The 23,366-nt window shown below is 48.6% G+C and overlaps 1 protein-coding gene across 3 annotated transcripts in view; it reads left to right on the top strand.

The window, feature by feature from the left end:
* The first annotated feature begins 13,893 nt into the window (after nt 1–13,893).
* Nucleotides 13,894–23,366, top strand: part of MLLT6 (MLLT6, PHD finger containing) — a 47,114-nt gene continuing 37,641 nt past the window's right edge. For all 3 annotated transcript variants that reach the window (XM_062018200.1, XM_062018201.1, XM_062018199.1), the window contains exons 1-3: nt 13,894–14,007; nt 17,462–17,541; nt 22,598–22,652. In XM_062018200.1, the coding sequence (XP_061874184.1) occupies nt 13,899–14,007; nt 17,462–17,541; nt 22,598–22,652 (244 nt within the window). In that variant the 5' untranslated portion in view covers nt 13,894–13,898. The remainder of the gene's footprint in view (nt 14,008–17,461; nt 17,542–22,597; nt 22,653–23,366) is intronic.

The following is a 23,366-nucleotide window of genomic DNA, read 5'->3' as shown; positions in this document are numbered from 1 at the left end:
TTTACCTTTTTCAAAGTATTTCTCCTGCCTGTTATTGATTGACAAGTTTATTATTATTATGAATGGATTCTCCCATTTCCCAGTCCTCTTCAAGGCATGATGTGGATTGAGAGCCTGACCAGTTGCTTATTGACCCATGCTGGCAATACAATGACCCTGCTGCCCCCAGCCTGACCCTGGGACCCCCAAGGACCCAGCCCCACAGAACAGGGCTCAGAGATGCAAAGTTGGAGCTTTATGGGCTTTAGGGAGGGGAGGGAGAGATCGCAAAGTGGGCGAGGGTTTCATTAACAAAAATGTGTTTATTGGAAATAATTTAAAAAAATCCCAACAGGCTGTTTAGAGGAACATGTCCAAAAGGATTGCAGCTGCCTCCTGGATAGGGAATGCTGGAGCCTTGCAAGCCTGTTTTATACCAACATTTGCCTAATTGGTGACAATAAAAGGGGAAAGGTTGACACTCGCTCTGCTGTTTCCCGGCTGCCTGGGCGATATTCAGTGAGTATTGCTCCATTCCAAAAAGTTACCAAATTGCTCCAGTTGGAAACGACAGCTTCCTTTAGGGAGGAAAACAGCAAATTCCCCAGGAAGGCCCATTTGCACCTCTGCTGTTTTCCTTTCCCTTCCTGCCATCATCCCTGTGTGTGGGTGCCTGCAGCCCGCTGAAACGGGAAGCCGTCCCCTCGTTTTGGGCTCAGCTCTGGTGCTTGTACAATGAGAGGAAGGGAGGCCTTTGCAGACATAATGGGCAGGGACGAGTGAAATAAAAAAGGTTAGAGTGGATATCAGCATTCATATTCACCTTTTGTCTTCTTACCCATTAAGTGAGGAAATAAAAGGCAAAGTCATCTCACGGCACCCTTGAACTGCAGCTCCTCTGCTTGGTTACTGTACAGAATTTTCAGGTGAGCTAATAATTGTTTGTGAGAGGTGAGAGATGGTATGTGGCCCAGAGAGCATCTGTATTGTGAAACAGCATTTTACTCCATTTCAGAAAGTAAGATGATCTGCTCTCCACCCTCCCTCCCTCATTTAATGGAGATACAGTTGTTTAAATAATTTCCCCCTTCCCAAAACAAATGCAGGAGAATGAGAGCTCATTTTTTATCCTAATTGATGGATTGCTGAAGACAAGCCTTTGAAGAAAACGGCTATCAACAGTGGGAGATACCCGGAGCATCTGGGTTAGATAGGTATAAAGCAAAGAGCAACCTGCATTCTTTGCGAGGTTGGATGCTCTCAGATTATAAAACACGGCGATTGCTTTTGATTTCACCATAAAAAAAATACACAAGAGCAGAGTTGTTCTGACACTCTCAAAACATCTGGATTGTAAAGTTTGCTGGTTTCTGGCAACAGCAACAATAATAATAATAAAAACTCTCGACGTACGGGCAGATCCCTGGGGTTTTGCCAGAGTTTCGTCTCATCCTAGCTGAGATGTGTGTTCTGCTGCATGATAGAAAAAGTCCATTTGTGTGCACATCCCAAACATCTCCACGGTGGTAGATGCCAGGGGTGACACACCAGAACTCGGGGAGGCCACAGAGAAAAACCTCCTGTGACTCCTAATAGCGGGGCCCACGCACCTAAAGGCAAGAGACAGCAGATCTCAGCAATATAAAATGTATGTGTGTGTCTAAATAATCTGAATTTTTAATTTAAATCTGGGTTTATGAGAGAGTTTTGCACAAAACCTGGGATACAGAGTCACGTTTGACACTCCTGGGGCACAAGGAGCCCTTGACTGAAGTGAATGTGTGTCCTTGCATACCCCAGTCCTTGGCACAAACAGGTCTGTGCACACACAAACACATGGGCAGAGGTGTGGGGTCTCTGTGCCCAGCAAGACCTGTGCAGGAGTTGCTCTAGCTGGGTTAAACCCTGGAATTTGGGATGGAAAAAGTTACTGTAGGGCTGAGATTTGCTCTCAGGTACTTTCTGCCCGTTACCCCGTGTGCAGGGGAGGAGGTGGCACCTGTTTGTCTATATTTGCTTTAATATTATTATTTTAACACCGCCGTATCTCCCAGCTGCCAAAATGGTTCTCGGTTTCGGAGTCGCTGAGAGCTTAACGGAGTGAACGTCACCGAGCTGGGAGACAATAGAATAGCAAAGATTTGCGTTTTGCTCTAAAATGGACATTTCAGCTTCAGCTCCACTTTCAAGGAACAGCCTGGCAGAAATCCTGCTCCGTGAGAGAGACGGAGGAGCCTGAGCCTGTTCGCCCCCCTGGCAGCCGCCTTTACCTCGGGGACTGCAGAAGGGTTCTCTGGCCCCCAAACAGAGATGACACAAAGAGATGCCTTTGGGGAGTGGGTTCACTCGCAAGTTATAACCTAAAAACCGAAGTTCCTGAGGTAGCGGGCACCGGGACGAGGGGGACACTGCCACCGGGAGCCGGGGGCAAGGCGGAGGCAGCACAACAGCCCCAGCGGTGCCCGTCCAGGGTGCGCGGCGATCGCTCCCGAGCTGCGCGGGGTGAGCGGGGCAGCGGCTGCTCCCTGGTACCGCGGTGGGGACAGAGAGCGGGACGCGGGAGAGCAAGGCGAGGGAAAGTGGGGGTTGCCTGGCTACTCTACATGCCTCGGCAGGAGGGTGCCGGCCCTTGGCTCTGGGTGCCGCAGACCCCTCCTGCGCTCCCGGCTGTCGAAAAAAAGCAGTGACAGCGGCGGACACTGTCCACTCCGCTCCATCCCTTCACCCAAGTGCCCATCCGCCGCTGCTATCTCCCCGGGCCACCTCCCTACCCTCTTCCCACGCTCGCACATCTCGTCACCGGCTCCAGAGATCACCCTCGCCGGCAACTTTCTCCTTTGTCTCCGGCGATGCACTTAAAAAAACCTCTAAATAAATCCGAGGAACCTCTCCGGTGTCCTTTCCCCCGGGAGGGTCTGTGCCTGTGGCTCCCATGGGGCCGTGTTTTTGTGGGTTGGGTTACGGTGTTTTTGTGTGAGGTTACGGTGCCGCCGATTTGTTTCCACGCCGCTGCCAGGCTGCGGGAGCCGCGCTTCCCCGCACCAGAGCTCGAGCCAGCTCCTTGCACCCCGCTTCCCAAGTGATCTGGGCTGGAAGGACTCGTACCTCCCCGGAGCCTCAGACCCAAATCTCCTCCTGAGGAAGAGCTCCTCCTGAGGAAGAGCAAGGTCGCAACGCGGTTTTCCTCAGCTAAAACCAGAGACTCCCAGGGGAAAATCGCTCCGCTACGGACATCCCGGGATGGGGGAACTCGGGAAGGAACAGTGGAGATTGTTGGATTGGACAGACGGGGGACCCGAGCAGAGGATGGACAGAGGGATGGACAGACAGATGATGGATGGATGGATTGGAGGTAGATATAGCCGAGGAGTGGTTCAGTCTCTTGTGGTCATTCCCATTTCTGAAAGGTTTCACGTCCCCAGAGAAGCCGACATTTCCCTTACATGGGACCTGAGCCCTTAGCTCCCACCTACTTGCCCTCTCCATACTGCACAGGACTAGTCCCTGTCCCTGCCCATTGCCCCAGAGGCGCGGCCGGAGCGCTGGGGCTCGCCCAGCCCCGCGCTCAACCTCTCCTGGGGCAGCCCGAGGGGGTGGGATGGAGGGCAGCGGGGAAAGGCGAGCTACCGGCGCCCCCCGCAGGTCTCCGTCCGCCGGCCTGGCCGCAGGGCACGCGTTTAGGGGAAAAAAGGGCATTTTTAGGCTTCGCCCAGCAGAGGTCCCCTGCTGCCTTCCCACGAACAGCCAGGCTGCCCCCGGCACGCCCGGGCCAGCCCCGGGACGGAGCCGCTGCCCGCAACCCTCCGGCAAATCCGCGATCCCCCCTCGCCGGGACATCAGCTCAGCCCACCCTGCCCGGACTATCACGTCCCGGCCGCCTCAGGTCCTTGGGACCCTGTGGGGCTGGAACGGGACCTCGTGGAGTTGGTACAGACCCTCCCGCGGGGGATTAATCTCCTCCATGTGCTGCAGAGGCAAAGCTACCGGTTTACTCGATAGAAACAGAAACACGAGAGAGAGCAGCAGTGGAGGAAAATCCCCCTTCCTGGCACATCTTCGGCAGAGATGTGTTACCATCTCCTGCATGCCAGGGCACACAGCAACTGCCTGACTATATAGATTGTTGGGAGGCTATTTGACTGAAGTGGGCAGCAAAAGAAGAGGGCAGAGACTTGGAGATACACCCGTTGGGTTGGGTGCATGTGGTTAAAGCCATGCAGGGGAAAATACACCCACTATTAATAGAGCTATTTCCCCACAGAATGGGGCCTGTGAGGAAAAGCATCACTAAAACCTGCCACGTCAGAGCCAACACTTAGAAAATCAGGTTAGTGCAACTCTTTCTCCCTCTGCAAGTGACAACAGTTCTGTCAACTGAATCTCATTTTCAATTTCAGGTCTTCTAACTATTTTTGTAATCCCACTGCCAACGAGCCGAAACAGCAAAAGAGAACAGAGTGAGTTTGTCTATATTAGGAAATTACTCTAAATATATTGCTGTGTCTGTGCAATGCAGACCCACTACTACTTTGTACCACACTTATGATGGGTTATTTTAGCAATTAACCAGTTTTAATTACATTATTGTAAATCTTTAATTAAAGTCAGACTTAGTGCACCAGAAATAGGTCTTGCAGCTATGAAATTGCTCAGCATGGTCCAGACGGCACAACACCATCGATCTTCAGACTTGCTGCAAAGCACCCTGCAACGGCCTTGCCTGCAGACAGCTTTATGCACCGATTTTGGGGGTGTTTTAGGAATCATTCCTGTTTCTGGGTCTTTTAAGTTATGGGCAAAAATATTTCAGCATCAAAATAGATCGCTATGAATCAGGACTGAAATTATTTACTTCAAATATTACTCATGATACTTCATTAGGCTGAAACCATCAGCCTAATTTGGATTCTGTAACTCTCATTGGGAAGCTTCGCTCAGAAGTGAGGCCAGTGACTTCACGTGTTATTTTGGAGGTAAAGCCTCAGGGGTGTCAGAATTTGGCCTCCTTTTCCAAGGGACAAGCTGTGACTCACCAGTGACTATGTAACAGGTTACAGCCTCAGCATTTCTGATGAGTAATAGGGCACGCAAAAAGAACATTCTGTAAGTCACTAAACAGATACATGGTTCAAAGGAGCAGCAATCCTTGCAGCAAGGACAGATAGAGTCCAGGATAAATCACCAAAATTATCTGTAATGGAAATGGTTACTTCATCTACCAAATAACTAGGACATTCTCAGTAAACAGGCATCTCAAGACAGCCCATGCAAATCTCCCAAGAGCAATGACAAAGGGCTGAAGGTTTTGATTGTGTTTTGTTCTCTGTCATTGCAGCTCTTACTAAGAACCTATTCACAGGTTGGTAAACATTGATAAGCTGCCCCAGTGCCCCCTGCCAGGCCTGCAGCCACCTTGTCACACCAGTTACCCACCCTCTCCAGTCCAGATGGTCCTGTGGGGCTTTGGGAGGGGGGTGTCAAGCAGCATTTTAGGTTGTGGAGTTTTGAGGATGGAGAGATCACAGAATGATAGGATAGTTTGAGTTGGAAGAGACCTTTTGAAGTAATCTAGTCTGATCTCCATGCCATCTTCAGCTACACCAGGTTTCTCAGAGCCCCTTATCACTACAGGCCCTATTACAAAGGTTTTTTCCCATAATTCTTGTAAGCCCCCTTGAAGTACTGGAAGGCTGCTCTAAAGTCTCCCTGGAGCCTTCTCTTCAAAATAACACCCATCTAAGCCAGTCACTCATAGGAGAGATGTTCCATCCCTTTCAGCATCTTCATGGCCTCCTCTGGACATTCTCCAACAGCTCCATGTTTTTGCTGTGCTGAGGACCCCAGAAAGGGATGCAGGACTGCAGGTGAGGTCCCAGCAGGGCAGAGTAGAGCAGAGAGGCAGAATCCCCTCCCTCAACCCCTGGCCATGCCTCTCTTCATGCAGCCCAAGATAGGGTTGGCTTTCTGGGCTGTGAATGCACAGAAATGTCCAGTTTTTCATCCACCAGTACACCAAAGTCCTTCTCTGCAGAGCTGCTCACAATGGATGGGCAATGGGTAGATAGAGGGATGCATGAAAGGAGTGATATAGGGAGGGATGGGTGCAAGGAGGCATGCAAAGACAGATGAGGGGAGGGATGTAGGGAGGGATGCAGGGAGAGATAAGGAAGGGATGGAGAGACAGACATATTCCAGGAAGGTGTATCACCTCTGCTATCTGTAGGGTGGACGAGGGGTGGCACAGGGCTCAGGGCTGTTCTCCTCCCCACAGCCACCCCCGCTTCCTGCCCAGCCCCTGATCGAGCTGTGAGGGGGCAGGATGTTGTTGCCTGAACCTCAGCGCTGCAGCTGGCAACCAAAAAAGCCACCAATGGCTTCCTGTCGATGTTCACGGGGCTTTTTCAGCCTCAGAAGTTCCCAACACCGCAGCCCCAGGCAGGCTCTGGAATGGCTCACTGGAGCTAGGCACACAGTAGCTCTTCCACCAAGCCCTGGCATCCACACAGAGGGTCCTGGCAGCCTCCCCTGGACCTGCAGCACCCAGAACATCCTCTGGGCTGTTGGTAAAGAGGTTTTTTTTCTTACAGAGCAGGAGTGATTTGGGTAAGAGCTGACACCCCCTCCCCTGGGTGCTGTGTGTTGAAAGGTGTGCAGCAGCAGCAGCAGAGTTTGTGCAGCTCCATGCATGACTTTTTCTTCAGAGTTCTGTAATGGATTCTTTTGCATCCTGGAAAACAGCTTGAGAAGTCATTATACACACATATAGAAAAGTATATGTAGAGGCAAACTGGGAGGGATGGAGGGGGAAGCCTGATCCTGTGCAGGTTTAGCACCCTGGACCATTGTTAATGTGGCAGCAGGGTGGTGAGGGACAGTGGCTGCTCCACGCCTTGCCATGCTATGGGGCCTGCCCAGCTTGGGTGATTTTTCAGCCCTGAGATGGTAGTTTGAGCCTTGAACAATGACTTGGGTTTGTGCAGTTGCTGCAGGGCTGTTACCTTCAGGCTTTTACCTCAGGTTTCCTGTCTTAAAGGCAGTTTCCGATAGCGTAGCCAAGAACTGAACACACAATTGCAGGCTAAGCTGATGCAATGCTCTAAACCAGTACCAGGATGTCAAAACAGAGTGTTTAATTAAACTAGTTTGTAAACCAATTAAATGAGAGCAACTGGTGGGCATAGGCAAAGCTTCAATTACTGCCAAGGATTTTTTAAAGGCGCTAAAAACACAGGAATGTGAGGAAAAAGTCCCAAGGCACCAAGCAGGTGCCTGACTCCCCTTAAAAGAAATCTGTTTGTGATTATTAACCCCCTCTCCCTTTCACATCAGGACCTAGGCTGAAGACCCAGGGCTTGAATCTGTGAAATACTTGACACTCTGCAATGCCAAAGTGCCCCGGGAGAGTATAAATGCTCTCCAAAGCCCTGGTGCTGCTCTGTGCACATCAGCAGAGGTTTGAGCACACAGAGATGGGAGCAGCTCCAAAGCTTGTTTGGGTTTTACAGCCAGGGCATCTGTTTAGGTTCCTAAGAATGAACTTGAAAGCCTAAATACAGGCTTCTTAAAAATAGTCTTGGTTTCTGGACACAGATCACATCATTTATTTCTCTGGTAATTATTGTGTACTTTCACTGCCCAATGTAAATAATAATAATAGAAAAAAATCATATGACACTAGTAAGTCCCCGGTTCTGCCTCCCCAGAGGGAATTAGCCTAATTTGCCTCTTGAGGTTCCTTCCAAACCAATGTTTATGTGATTTTTATGACCATCCCATTAGGTTTGTTGAACTGGACTGGTTTTAGAGATGTTCCTCAGCTACATGGGCTGTAGTACATTATCTCTTTTTTTTTGCAGGAAGAAGTGAATAAAACAGCTAAACCACTTTAAATCCCTGTCTCCCCAGCAGGAGAGGACAGTGAGGTAAAGGGATTGGAAAGCACCCGTCAATATGGGTACGGCACAAAACTGTGGGAGCTTCAGCTTTTAGGGCAAAAAGAGAGAGCAATTCTAATAATCCCTTCAAAATATTTCCACTCTCAGAAGAGTAAATTTGTGATCTTCCCATGCAATGACCTGCTATATTAATCAGTTTTTCTGTTTTGGATGCACCAAAGCCATGAAGACAAATAAGAACCACTGGCCTTGTTTGATTTCAGCTGCTAGAGGGGGAAAAAAAAGACAGGCATAGAAGATATTTTCCCTTTTTCCCTTTACAAGTCATTAATGGCACCGTTTCCTTTCAAAGTTGTTAATGACATCATTGTTTCCTTTCAAAGTCCTTAATGACATTGTTTAATGAATAATAACTTGCACTTATATAGTGCTTTTGTTTTTTTCCAGACAAACAACCCAAAAGTTCTCTGCAGTAGGGAATTGGTCAGACAAAGGGGGAAAATGAGCCACAAAGAGAGGAAGTAACTTGTCCAAGGCCAGAACGTTCGTGACGAAGCAAAGCTGAGAACATGTGTGTGTTCAGCTCTTGGCTTGCTTTATTCTCTGAATCTTTCTGTGGGTGTTGGTACATTAGAAATGCAGCATTTAGCCCCTAATGGAGAAGCAGCAAGTGATCCGTCTAATAAACAAGAAGTGCCAGTTCCACAATCTGCTCCGAAAGCTGATTGTTTCTTTTTCTTTCACAAAGATCTTCACTCAACAGAGTTGTTTCTTAAGAAAAGGTACCTGGATGAAATCTTTTTTCTGAGGACATGAGCAGGGCAGGAAAGAGATGAAAAGGCTGGGGGGTTTGTGGGGAGATGAAGACTGGGAGCAAAGGTCTCACTTTTTCTCCCTAGGGAAGGACACACTGTGAAGCTCCTGGTTTCAACAGAGACTTTGGTTTTGCAGGTTGCAGTCTGACCTCCCAGCTTTCAGTCCTGTAGGGTCTGAGAAGCTTTTGCAGACCTCAGTGGGGTTCCTCCTTGCCCAAAGATGACGAAAGAGAGTTAGAAGGCCTTATATACTGAAGGAAAACTCGCATGAGAGCACTGCCTGATTGCAGGTGAGAATTGCAGGTGAGATTTCATCGGGCTGGAAGACATCTCCCCCATCCACATTGTAGAGGAGTATAAAGATTTTGAGCCCTTGTCCCTGTGAATATGAGCCTTGGTTGCTAGGTAATACGATCTTTTTTTTGGTGGAGAAAAGGTAGCACAAAGGTAGCAAAACTCCAGAACTACCCAGTTGGCAGCATTATATGTGTGAGAGGCAAAATATGGTATTTGGGTGAGGTTTTGTGCATACCATTGAATCCCATTCCATCACTCTGTCATTACCATCATCTCATTTTTGTCCTTGTTACAATTGCTGTTAATTACGACAGTGGAATAAGCAGAGCCCCTGAGTGCCACCAGAACCTTACTGATGCTGGAACAATGCAGTTGTGCTAAAATGTCATTTTCCTCCTTGAAGGTCTGATAACCCAAACAGAGAAGAAGGAAAAAGCAACATAATTTACCTAAATCCTTGCAGTGGCAGAGCTGTAGCCTGTCTTTCTGGATTTGCAGAACAATTCTCTGCCATAGATTATTTCAAGGAAGGATGCTTGTTGGCCTTGAAATTTGACTACTACCCTAATCTTTCCCAATGTTTTGAGACTCTCTGGTATCCAAAACAAAGGATACAGAAAAAAAACCCCAAACTCAACAACACAGGCAAAGGTTTAAAGAAAGCCCAACTACATTATTTTGTTTGAATGATGTGTATGAATAATGTGTGTAGACCTCTTGCTGTGCCAGGAAGCATTTGCGGAGAGGTGAAGGATCTCCACATGTATGCATTGGTGAGAAGGATAAAAAATTTGGTCTAAAATGAGAAAATTACTTTCTGAAAGAGATACAGTTTGGAGAGTTCCCTGATTTTGTCACATTCTCCCTGATGGCTGCTGCTAACAGAGGATAAGACGTCGCTGCAGCTGCTGCTTTCTGGGGAACTGATCCTGCAGTTCCAACCGAGAGATTTAGACTTGAAAGCAGCAGTTCGTGCTACTGACTCAAAGGAATTTGGCTGCCTAGAGAGGATTACTACTCTTATCTGCACGATTCCCTCTTCCTCCAACCTGCCCAAGAGGAGTAAGATAAAATCTGATAGAGCAAACAAGTGCGTTGAGCAGGGACACCGATTTTCCTGTCCGCAAATAGGTGAGTTTTAGCTCTCCTCGGACCCAGATAAATCAGTCGTTACTCAGCGATAATCTCAAGTGATAGTTTCCTCATAAATGAGGGAAGGGAGAGTCTTCATTCCCAGGAGAAGCTGATGGAAATGGCTGGGATATGGCACAGAGCAGCAATCTATCACTGCAAGCCATTAAGTATGTACATCCCAGTGTTCCCTTGCATCGACCCTTTGGGGAAGTGAGGCTGTAAGTGCTTCTCTAATATAGATCAGTTTTTAAATTTCCTAAGAGCATATGCAGTTATCATAAGATAAAATCTTCTTGCTTCCACCTCCCATCTCTTTTCTTTAACGTGGAGGTATGTATGTTACAGATAAAGCAGCTGAAGTGTCAATAGTGTGGAAAAAGCAATGATACGGCCTTACACTCCAGTAAGAGTATTTTATTTATTGTATCTCAAGCATTTCCATGTCAGATCACTAAGTTCATGTTAGTTTTAAATACTAGTTAAGTAAATGTAAAAGATCCCCTTGGAAATGAAAGATCATCTGTCACAAAGGCTCTGCAGACAGAGATAAGACTAACAGCTCAGTTTGCGATGTAGGAGCGTGTGCAGAAGCCAGTTCCCTTAGCCACAGTTTTCTAGACACAGCAGTAAACGACTGAGTTTAGTAACAACTTCTGTAACTTCTGCAGTTATGTCTGAGATACACAAGGGTCGTGGTTCCCATGAGCCAGTGCATATCACTTTAGTTTTGCCAGCTTCCTACATTTTAAAAACACTGACTGATAAAACAACAAATGAACAGTACGAAACATCTCCGTGGCTCAGCTTTCACGGTTGTAACTTTCCCCTAAATTCTTCTCAAGAAACAGCCAGTGCCCTTTCCTCCCTGGCCTAACCTTTCCTCACCGCAGGGATTAGTTATGTAAATTGGAACTTAATCCCCTAAAGGCAAAACTTGCAGTTCAAGTCCAAGTGTCTGCTCGCATGGCCAACAGGAACCAGGGACCCGTCAGGGGATGGCGGATGTTTAGTGTTTTGCCCTGTAGTCTAAGACAATCCTAAACCACAAGGATCTCCTTCAGGTTACAAAGGCAACCAGCCAGATTTTTTTTTTCCCTCCCTTTTTCTTTTAAACAAGTTCATAACACAATAGATAAAAGGGGAAGGAAGGGGGGAAAAAAGGAAAAAAAGAAAAGAGGGGGAGAGGAAAGGAAACCCTCCCAGAAAAGTGAGCTAAGGCTGAGTGAATTTTCAGCAATGTGGTGAACGTATTGTCTGCCCCTGTGACTCTCAAAGGAATGCAATAAAGGGAAGACAGCAACCCAGCAGGCAGCTTCTCAGGGAGCCGTCTGCCTTCCAGCCCCTTGCTGTAACGCTTGAACAGGTGCAATATAAAGGATGCGAAGCTGGTGATTATTAGGGCTGCTGGAATGGGTTTCCTCTCTCTGCTGGGATTTTTTCTGATTTAAAAGAAACGACATGATGGGATACAGAGACCTTTCAAAGGCGACCCGTCGCAAGGGAAACGCTTTGAGCGCGAAGAGGGCCGCCAGTCTGAGAGATATTGACACTGGTGTTGGTCTTATTTGAGCTGCTGTAAGTCAGGAATAGTTCCCGTGGAGCCACCACAGCGATGCTCTTGCAGGCAGGAGAACAAGAGACCGTGAGGCTGTGTCCCAGGGAGGGCATCTTCCTGCAGAAACATCGACGGCTTTGAAGATCTTCTTTCGAGTACAGATACAACCTCCTGGCTGCTCACATACATGCCAGCACCTGAAACAATTTTAAGCGCCTACTCCTGGAAGCAGAGAGAACAGCTTTTGATTTTTTCTTTTTGCCTTGATGTTTCCTTCACTGCCACCACTGCCTCTTTTTCAGAGCTCACAACCCACAAAGAATAGGGACAAAAAGGATTGCAGGTAGCTCTGTGATTCCGTGAACCTCATACATTCCTCAAACAACGTACAAAACTCTACTTTTGATCTCATTTACAACACTTAAAAAAACAAAAGAGAAGGAAAAAAAAACCTCCAAGGATTTACAGGAGCAGAATTGAAAAGTAGTAATGCAAATCAAGCACCTTTATATGCACCTTTTTACCACTTGTGTCTTCCTCAGCCCTACAAAAAGCCCTGCTGTAACAGATCTATACCGTAGTACAGCTTGAGAGGGCATCTTTCTCAATGCAGGCAAATAAATACTCACTGTCAGTTTTCTACTGTTTCTTTGCCCAGTCTGGCATCAGATACTACCTTTTTTGTTTTTTCTTGAGCACAGTGTGGTCACTTGTTCAAGGACCTATGTGAGAGATCATGAGACCTGGGCTTCGTTCCCTTGGGGCTGCTCTGTGTCCTCAGGCAGATGATTTCAGGTAGCTGCAGGAATGCGCCACATGAATTCTTTGGGTCCCTCCTGGCCCTCTTTTCTAAGATTTCATTATTTTTGTGCTTTTTGGTTGGGTTTTCCTTCTTTCTCCTTGTCTGCTCTGGATGATGTGTCCGAGGCAAGGGCTGTTTGTCATGACATACCAGGGGTATCATGATACTGTGTAGACTTCTGGGACCTGCAGGTGCAACCCCATACAGCATTACTCACTGTACTTAAGGATTATTTCTTTTTACTGCTTTCCAGATGATTTCTGACACTTGTCCTGCTGGGTATAAACCTCCAAGGGGACATTCTCCTCTTTCCACACAACGGTGGCTTGTTTATCCCAGAGAAAAGGAGGCTGAGGGAGACCTTATTGCTCTCTACAATTCCCTGACAGGAGGGCTGTGTTGAGGTGGGGGTTGGTTTCTTCTCCCGAGTAACAAGTGACGGGACAAGAGGAAACAGCCTCAAGTTGTGCCAGGAGAGGTTTGGGTTGGATATTAGGAACAGTTTCTTCAATGAAGGGGTTGTTAAGCATCGAGACAGGCTGCCCAGGGAGGCAACTCCCTGGAGAGATTCCAAAGCCATGTAGCTGTGGTGTTGACGGACATGGTTTAGTGGTGGCCGCGTTAGCGCTGGGTTTAACGGCTCGACTCGATGATCTTGAAGGTCTTTCCCAACCTCAACCATTCTGTCATTAAAAAACAAAACAAAACAGGTGCCAAGGGGTTAAAGTCTCCTGCAGAAAGAGCCTCCGGGAGCGGGACAGGCGGTGGCGCTCCGGAGCCCCGGCCTGCCGGGCAGGAATCGCGGAGATAATGGGATTTGCGGAACGGTCCCAGCTCATCACTCCGGCGCGATCCATGTTGGCTGTCTCGGGCACGCATCCAGCGGTTTGCACACGCGGGTGCACACTCGGATTTCTGCTTGGTTTGCTCGGGAGGGGGGATGGGGTGGGGGACGACGAACAAAAACATAAAGATGCGGCGTAAAGAGGTCGCGGGAGGAGGGTTAAAAAAGAAAAACCCAAACAAACATAAATTAACCTCACACGCACAGAGAGAAATACACCCGAGCCAGCCAGCCTGAAATCCCCGAACCTCACGTTTTACAGGAGCATGCGGGTGGCGCAGCCATGATTGCACAGGCGGTGTGTGTTGGGGGGGGTGTTGTGTGCGTATGTGTGTGTGTACATGGGCACGGGGCGGGCGCGCCGCCCCCGGCCCCCCCATCCCCACCCCCCCAGCACCGCCCGCCGCCACGGGGGGTCGGACACCCCGCACCCCTCCCGGGGCGGCCGTGTGAAACGCAAGCTGAGAGCAGGGAGGGGAGAGCGCGGAGGAGGAGAGGAGGAGGAGGAGGAGGAGGGAGGAGGAGTGTGTGCGTAGAGGGAGGGAGGCGGGGGGGGGAAGGAAACCCTCATGGAAGTATGAAGGAGATGGTGGGAGGCTGCTGTGTCTGTTCTGATGAGCGGGGCTGGGCGGAGAACCCGCTGGTGTACTGCGACGGGCACGGCTGCAATGTGGCGGTGCACCAAGGTAAGGCACCGGCCCGGCCCCGCCGCCAGCACCCGGCAGCGCGGGGCCGCCGCCGCGTCCCCGCCGGGAGCCCCGGGGAGGCCGGGGGGGGAGAGCGGGGGCGGCGGCGGCGGGGGGGCGGCGGTGTGGGGGCAGGGGAGGGGACGGGGGGGGCTTTGTTTTATCCCTATTGTTCAAAATAACGGTGTCGCCGCTGGCCTGGCTCGGCGGAGGAGCCGAGGGCGGGGGGGGCAGCGCGGTGCGCCGAGGGCCACGGGGGGGAGCGGAGTTGGCGCCCCCGGGGGTGGGCACGAACCTCCCGGCGCTCGTTGCTGGGAGCCGGCGGTTCCTTCGTCGAGGAGGGGCGGGGGGTCGGCCGGGGCGGCAGAGCCGGGTCTCCCCCGGTGCCCTGAGAAGGGCGGGCTGCCGAGCCTCGGGCCGGGAGGGGGGCAGCGCCGGGCTCCGGAGAGCCGCAGCCGCGCCGGGGGGTCCGGTGCCCGCGTCTCGGCCCGCGGCCGCACATGGCCTCGGGTAACCCCCCGCAGGCGGCCGCGGGGCCCGGGGCAGCCCCCTGCCAGGGCAGGCAGCAAGGCAGCCCTTCTCCTCCCAGAGACAGGGGTTATTTGCATTTTAAATGACTTGGAGCACGCCCCTAACGCACGGTGTTGGCCCGGAAAGTTTGTCTTCGGGTCTCTGAATAACGACAACAACAAAAATTTCGTACAAAACAGTGTATTTGCTTTCGTTCAAACCCATGAGAAAGTCAGGGCGATTATCCTGGTTGGTTTGTTTTGAATAACACGAAGGTTTCTGGTCTCATCTGGCATGTCTGTTTTTCCATCTATTATTATCCCATCCATCTACTAGCATATCTCCGGCCTCTTCCTGTGTAATCCCTCCTTCAGTAGCTTGATGCACGCTCCCGTGTCCAACTGCCAGTGTGTCCTGCTCTGGCTTTGCTGCCCCTCAGGCACAGGTCTCTGGGTCTCTAGGGTGGGCTTTCTCTTGCTTTTCATACCTTTGGTGGGTCCATGCTCATGGAATTGGTAAGAAGTTGCATACAACCAGGTGACTAAAGGGGAGTTTAAGCAAGGAAGCAAAGCATGCAAAGGGTTTCTCATCGTTCAGAGACGACACTTGGTTGCCTCTTGTCCTCAGGCACCTCCTCCAGGGTGGCTCTGAGGGACCCAACAGGATGAGGGTCTCTCTGAAAGGATACTTCTTTCTGTTTTAATTTTGCTGGTGTTAAGTCTTCCCGTTGTTCTTCCCGTTATTTATCAGACCCCATGCTAGAGAATAGGTTCCTTCATCACTCTCTTTTCTGGAAGGAGATAAAGGGCACTGACATCCTTCTGCCCACTCCCAAGATTAGTGTAAACAGTATTGTTTGCTGGTAAGGATGGCTTCAAACGTGCAAGAGCAGTTTGAAATGTGCAGTGCTTTTATTCTTCTGGTGTGCCTGTTTCTAGGCCTGTACAGGTCTGGAGATTGGATGTGTTTGCTGTTTGTGTGCTGTTATGGTAGGAAAGCAGGCACATAGAGTTGGGACATGTTAGAAGAGTCTCAGAGAGGGTATCATCTGTGTTTTTGGAAAGCACAATGGTCTATTTAGGTCTTGTAAGAGCCCTTCAGCATATAATGATTCATGAGGAGTGTAGCAGTGTGTAGTGGATGTTCTTCAACCCTCTTTTTAAAGCCTAGCAGTTGTATGGTGTTTTGGTAGGCTTTTAGTTCTTATGTAGAAACAAACCACTGTAGGGGTTCATCTGGGTCATCTGGACTCATTCCGTGTAATCACACACTGGGCTGGGTGTCTCTTTGTACTGCTTGAAGATCCACAAAACCAAAGTTACCTTTTGAAATGATTGTGCAGTTAAATAAAGAAGCCTGTATTTTTTTTTTTTAACTCACAGGTACACATGAGGGCTGGTTCTTAAAAATACCCATTTCAGTGACAGTGCTTGGAAATCTTACCTTCCCAGTGACAAATCCAAAACGTTAACAAAAACGTTTTGTACTCGAAATGAAGACTCTTAATAAGATAGTTAAGAACATTTACAAATCATGTTTTCAACTCTGCCTCACTTATGTTCTGCACTTCTCCTTGTTTTCTTCCTTGTTATCTTCCTCTTTGAAGCAGCGGGCACAGAAGCTCTCACTGGCTCCAGCTGAGTGCTTGCTTTTGGCCCTAAGCCCACTGCTAAAGATGGACCCAAGGCAGCCTCCTCTGTTGTTTTCCTGTAGTTTCTATTTTCTCAAGTGTATGCCTTGGCTCATCTTGCAGTCAGCTCTTTCAGTTTAACTCCATGATTGCATTAGTTTTCTTGGCTGATGGGGAATAATAGGCATTAGAGAAATGGAGAGAACCTATTGTGGGTTGTGTCTCATCCATCCCCTGGGGAACATCACAGCTTCCAGCAGGATATTTTCAGATGCTTTGTCCAACCTAGTTTCAAATGTCCCAAGTGACTGGGATTCCATTCCAACCTCCAGCTCACATTTGAAGGTGGAATGAGGAAGATGTAATTTGTTCTTTCCTAGGAGACTCCCATACCTTCATCTGAGATGCATAGCCTTACTCCTTACCACTGTCTTTGACAGCCTCTGTTGCTTTAAACCCACCTGCTTGGTAGCTAAGAGCCCTTTTAGGGTCACAAATGCTGCTTTTGAGACCTGCAAAGACCATCTTTGGACAGTTAGAGAGAGAACATCACCAAAGAAGGTGGACAATCTTCAAGCACTGTTGCCCCATCAGAGAAGGGAGCTATATTTGTAAGACCCTGAGAGCATCAGTAGCGATACAGAAAGCACACGGGGTGCACGGTATAACTGAATAAACCCAGCAGTTTTGTTGGGTTATCAGTTGAAGCCTTGTGTTAAGACAGAACCTGTTTTGGGGAGTAGTCTTAAAAAGCCTGAATTCAGTGACCTTGGAAGTGTGCTGTGAAAGGCCGCTGCTGAATGTGACTTGAGGGTGTGCAGGGGGGGAGTTTCGCTTGGTGTATGTCTGAATTCTCACCGAGATAATTTTGTTTACGATGCTGTGGTTTTATCTCAGTCCTATTTCTGGTTAAGGTGCCATGCACTTCATAATTTTAGATTTAGATCACTAGTGACACTTGAAAAGGAATAAGAGATTGTGCCATTTTGTGTTTGCTAGACCCAAATTAGACACGGGTTATGAAGCCCTCAGTTCCCACTCAGGCCAGATTTTCAGAGGAATTTATCATACTGGGCATGAGCTTTTGAAAACTCGAGTAAATGTCTGACACTGGACCTCTTGCAAAAGGCTGTCTGCTATTTCTGGGAGTGGAAACCAGAAAGGGTAATAGGTTCTGTATAGATGTGATTTTTTTTTATTGTGTCACCCGTCTCTGACCAGTAACAGCTCTTGCAAACTTTTTATACACCTGAGAAATTGAACAATCAATTTAAAGAGAGTCTAATGAACTCTTTTTACCTTTTTTTCCTCCAGCTTGCTATGGAATTGTGCAGGTTCCAACTGGACCCTGGTTCTGTCGGAAGTGTGAATCTCAGGAAAGAGCCGCCAGGGTGGTGAGTATGGAGGACACTTGGACCTTTTTTGAGTCTAGAGACTTTAATCTCCTTAAAAACTCCCAAAACAACGTCATTCTTCTAAAAGGTTGTTTCCTTGCTGCTTTTTCTATTCAACTCATTGGGAAAGTTCTGAAGTGGAGGGCATCACCTGAGGTGCTGCTATGTTGTCGGTTACCATACTGAGTGACAGGATGGATTGGGATTCATATCTCACAGCAGCAATCTCCTGCATAAAGTCTGTAAAATAGCAGAGAAAAGGATAGGAAGCTGGATCAGGGTTTGTTTTCTGTCTAAGTAGCAATGTAGTGGTATAGAACACTTTACAAATGTTCTTAATTAATTGTGGCATTTCCCGGTGAGGCAGGAAAGTGGAAACAATCAGGCCAGGGCTGCCTCTTAGATCTATCTATGTGGCACAATTGTTTGTGCAGTAAACTAGGCTGTGGGTTTATAGCACACCAGCTACTCTGTAGCAACTTCTGTTGTGAGATATGGCTTATTCCCTTATCAGATATGGCTGCACCACCCAACTGCTGAGGTGCCGGGGTGTAGATATTTAACATGTTATGCTGTGGATGCTGTGTTTGCCATACAGTAAATCCAAGATAGCTTCCTCTCTTTGCTCTCTTAAAGATGGATTTACATTAAACTTTGTCTTTCCTTAAATACAGAAGGTCTCACTCAGCACAAACATCACTTATTAATGCCTGTGCTGCCTTCTGGACTGGTTTAGCTAAGTCTTTACTAAAGTATACACCTAGCAAAGCTGCTGTAGGTGACCTCTGAATCTGCGGATCTGTGCAGACCTGAGCAAATAGCGTGCTCCAGCTCAGCTGAGCTCTTTGCCTGCTGCAGTGCAAAAGTTTAATCTGCTTCACAGATGGGCGAAGAACTTGGCAAAGACGAGTGAATGGGGGAATTAGGTATCTGTACCATGCTTTCTACTTTGCATTAGCTCGTTCCTCATTGGAAGTGGGAGTGTAAACAAGACCAGACTTTCAGACCTGAAGCTCTTCCCCCATTGTAAGGTGCTGCTTTTATGTGCACTGCAGTAAAGAAGATCAAATGTGTCTTTGAGTCGTTTTACATCCTGCAGATAGTTTTGAAGTGAAGAAAGGAATTTGGATTTTGTGGGCCCCCTTCCCCTGTGCGGGCAGAGAGAAGCTCATCGGTGTTAGCTACAATTCAGTGTAAGCTACGTACACACAAGACCTCCTCAACAGTGCTCACTGCAAGACCTGTTAACTTTTCACTTGCATGTTAGACACTTCAAACTACCTCACACAGAATCACAGAATCTCAAAGGTTGGAATGGACCTCGAAAGATCTTCCAGTCCAACTCCCCTGCCAGAGCAGGACCACCTAGAGTAGATCACACAGGAACTCAGACAGGTGGGTTTTCAGTGTCTCCAGAGATCAAGAAAACAATACCCCTGCAGATGGCTCATGAGAGGCTGAGGAAGCAGGGGGTGTTCAACCTGGAGAAGAAGAGGCTGAGCAGAGACATGAGCATTTTCTGCAATGCCCTGACAGGAGGTTGTAGCAAGGTGAGGGTTGGTCTCTTCTACCAAGTAACAAGTGACAGGACAAGAGGAAACAGCTTCAAGTTGCCCCAGGGGAGGTTTAGATTGGAGCTGAGGCAGAACTTTTTCCCTGAGAGGGTTGTCAGCCCCTGTGCCAGGCTGCCCAGGGAGCTGGAGAAGTCCCCATCCCTGGAGCTATTGCAAAGCCATAGAACTGAAGTGCTGAGGGTTAGCGGTGAACTTGGCAGTGTGAGGGCAGCAGTTGGACTCGATCTTAAAGGTCTTTTCCAACCAAAACAGTTGTACAATTTCCTATCAAAATCCCTCACCTTTTCAGTTACACACCAGGAGTCATAGCAACAGACATGCAGATGGGTAAATACTTAAAAAGTTTCTAGTTCTTTGAGGTAGGTAACAGCATGATCAGAGTAAGGGAAATGAGTCAGGTCTTATGAGATCTGGGTGTGGCCCTACTACTAAACCACTTTGACTGTGGGCTCCATGGTCCAGTGAGGCTGGAGGGTATGACTTTTCCACTGCTCTTGGGCTTCACTACACCCTTCTGTCCTTGGCTTTCTCCAACTGTAAAAATTGCGTTAGCAGCCTGCAAATGCTGCCTTGAGGATCTTGAAGGACAGATGCTGCTGTTTGAGCACAAAACACACTGACAACAGCAGCAGGATGAATTGATAGTTGTATTTCTTTCAAAATGACTGTGTTGGCAGATTCATTTTAAAAACAATATTTGTCTTCCCACACTGGCCTTCATAGAAGAATCTTAAAGCAGTCTACAGGCTTTGTCCACAACAAGCAAGTATCAATACTTTTGCTTTGAAAATGAGACCCAGGAGCGTGGAGAATATTGCAGTTCTTAGTGAGTGTTTTAAAACGTAGGTCTCCTGGTTTCTGTGTCTCTTGTTGGGAGAGACAGACTCAGTGCCCTCTTCAGCTTCGGAAAGAGAGTACACACTTTTTGTGGGCTGGTGAAGTTGCTTGGTGGTAGATGCTGGAGTTAGAAGTCTCAGGGGGTCGGTAGCTCTAACTTTATGCATCACAACCTGGTTTATATCAACCAAGGCCTACTCTTTTCCCAGAGTTGAAGTAAAAAGCCCTGGAGACTTCCTCAGCCTATGCAGGTTAAATAAAAGGAAGAGGTTCCACTAATCCCTGCTCATAACCTCTCCTCAGATGCTCAGGTCCCTAAAGGATGCTGCGGACGTTATTGTGCTTACAGTAAGCAACTGAAAGCCCATCCACTTTGTAATCAAATTGTCTAGGAAGCCCGGTTGAGCTGCAATGGCCAGAGGGCACTCATGTGAGGGATCATGTGAAAGCTTTAGCTGTCATTTGGAGGCAGGGCTATTAAAAGTCTCGTGTGGGGCCGATGGAGCTGTTAACCCCTCTTGTTACAATCAGAGCTTCGCTAATCGCATGGTGGGAGAGCCGCTTTGATCTGAGGGGTGGAGGGGAGAGCAGAGGGGCCTTTTCAAGTGCAAATTTCTTATTACAGTGTGTCAGTTAGCCCAGTTGTTTTTCTGTCCTGGCTCTGCTGGCCTTCCCATACCTTTGTGCGAGCTGCTCTCCAGCCCTCTGGCAACCTGGACTTAACCAGGGGCAGCGAGAAACCCTGCCTCTGGTCATTCATTCGTATTTCTAACTAATTTACAGCAAAAGCAAGATGGGCTGCTGCTGGTGACACTGGTCTTTTCCCCCTCATCTCTTATTTGTACATCACAGCTTGCCAAAGGTGCCCGTTTGATATCCCAATGCACTTGACTCACACAAAAGTGTTGGGAGGAGTGGGCCACAATCCTATTTATTGTGCCCATCTATCCAGCAGGGTAAAACTTCAGCAGAAGAAATACTGAGCTTGCTTGAGGAAAACTACCTTTGTGGAAAGTCCTTGGGGCTACTCAGTGACAGGGGCTTTTCCTCACAGCCGGTTATTGCTTGATACTTTGGTGTTTTTGGTGACGTGGAGCACCTACCGCATCCCCAGAGCTGAGCAACGCTGGCGCAGCACCGGCAGGCGAGAGCACCAGGTCCCACACACTCATAGCAGCACAACCCCTCGTCTCGCTTTTACACCAGGCACCTCATTTCAAAACTTTGTGACAAAGGGATTTTGGTTTGTTTTGTTAGGTTTGGATTTTTTTTTAATCAAATCATCCATTTCTGCTAGGAGAGGGAAAGGCTGGTGCCTCACAGATTTTTGGGTGGTTTTTTTTTTGAATCAAAGAAAACAAAAAGCACATAGAAGTTTTTTCTTTCCCCTCCCTGAGTGATGCTGTGAGAAGACAGTGACTGTTTTTGGGTGGCTCAGCCCGAGGAGGAGCTCTGAGGGCTGGGAGTGCGTTCCCTCATGCGTGCCGCTGCTCCCCGAAACCACCCCACCTTCCACCAATGCTTCACGAGGGCTTTATGGCCACAGGAGAGCCTGCACGTGGCAATCAGCTGATGTGGAGGCTGAGGGCAGCGGGGCAGGGCTGAAGTTAGTGAGGTGGGAAGAACGAGCACAAGGCCCTGCTGTCCACAGTGAGGCGAGGAACTGTGCTGAGGGCTGTGACTGTGTTTCCCTGGTTCTTGCTGTCCTGCCTGGATGGACCCTTCTCATCCCTTTGCCACCCCCTCGCTGGGTGTGCATGGCAGGGGGTGAGGCCTGTTCCTGTCCTGGCCGTGAGAGAGACCCTTCGTTGTGTTCAGGGCTGGTGCTGGCCTTGGTGTGAGGGAGCTCATCCCTGATCACGCTGCGGCTGCTGGTCGCAATGTGTCTCACCCTCTCAGTCTTCCCCAAAAGCAGCCATTAGTGACTGGGTGTGGAGAGGGATACAGAGTCACTCCTATCACTCACAGACCATCATGGCACTGGACACGTGGGCTCTCTCAGCACGATGACACTGAGGGAGCTTCCTCCACCCTCCTGGGTGACAGGGACTCTCCAATGCCAACACTTTCCTCATGCCCTCTCCATCACACCTCAGCCATCTCGAGACTGCGTTTTGGGGGAGAAGCAGCATGTTCACCCACCAGCCTCAGCCCCTGGGTCCAGGCTTGCCATGACCCCCCACACCCCACCAGCAAAAATGTCATGACAGCCTCACCCGCCTCTCATGAGACTGGAAAAAAGGTCACAAGAGAAAGAGAGAAGGAAGGAAGAGAAGAGGCAAAGATAGATAATGGCTTCTTTTTCTTTACCTTCTGCTCTGAGTCATGGTTCTCAGTTTTACTCCCCAACCACAATGTCTAAAACTTTTTTTGCTTTTTAAAAAAAGCCCCATGAAAGTCAAGGTTCACTTGGTAGCCCCAAGGCTCTTGGGCTGAGGCTTTAAGTATGTCCCTGTCAGACAGGACAATATCGAGCTGTGTCAGAGTATCTTTTTGCACCCAGACCGCTCTCAGTGCTTCTTCCACTTCCTCTCTTTGAAAGCAGCTCCATCTTTCATAACCATGTTGATAATGAATCATCTCTTTTTCTGGCCCCGCACCCCTGGGAGTTAAGAGTAAACTTGTTGTTTCTGCTTAATTTCAAGAGATGTGAACTGTGTCCCCACAAAGATGGAGCCCTGAAACGGACCGACAACGGAGGTGAGTACCTCTGCGCAGAGCCGGGTATGTCATGCAGAGCCTCTTAGCACCTGTCCTGGGTGCAAAGCAGTTAATTTCTGAGCCTGTGTGACCAGAAAGGGAAGGCTGGTGGTTACAGGGGAATGAAAACACTCTAACTTTTTATTACAAAACTTCACTTTCTGAAGCCTCCATTATGAGAAGACCTTTCCCTGGAGGGAAACCTGCCCGACCCCTGGCTGGCGTCGAAGCACAGCCTCTGAATGTGCAGTTGCTTGAGTTTAACCTCATACAAATCATTGCACAGTCTGGCATTGTTTACAGAAATGTGGAAGTTGCAGAGTTATCCTCAGGTTAACACAGCCTCAGCCTTGCCTCCCCCGACCATCTGAGAGCAGAGACCAGGAAACAGTAAAGATGTTTTTCTCTGCAGGGCTTATCTGATCATCATTGATGCTTTTCAGCCTCTGGTGCTGTGAAGTACTGTGGGGTCTGATTTCAGTTGTCAGAGCTTGCAGCTATTGATGCTACTGCCCACATAGATCAAACAACGTTTCTCAGAATCTTACTTTTCAAAAAGGCTTCTGTATGTACCTGATACTTTCTTTAATACACAAACAGTTAAATTAGGTAAGGAGGTATTTATTCTGGTAGATCCTATATTTAGAGCAGAAGGGCCAAGTCCAGCGCATTTTGTAGAAGCATCTGCTAGAGCTGGTCATAAGAACCAAGAGC

This window comes from Colius striatus, chromosome Z (genome assembly GCF_028858725.1).
Source record: "Colius striatus isolate bColStr4 chromosome Z, bColStr4.1.hap1, whole genome shotgun sequence".
NCBI lineage: Eukaryota > Metazoa > Chordata > Aves > Coliiformes > Coliidae > Colius > Colius striatus.
The sequence above is the reverse complement of the archived record's forward strand: the minus strand, read 5'-3'. Positions and strand labels throughout refer to the sequence as shown.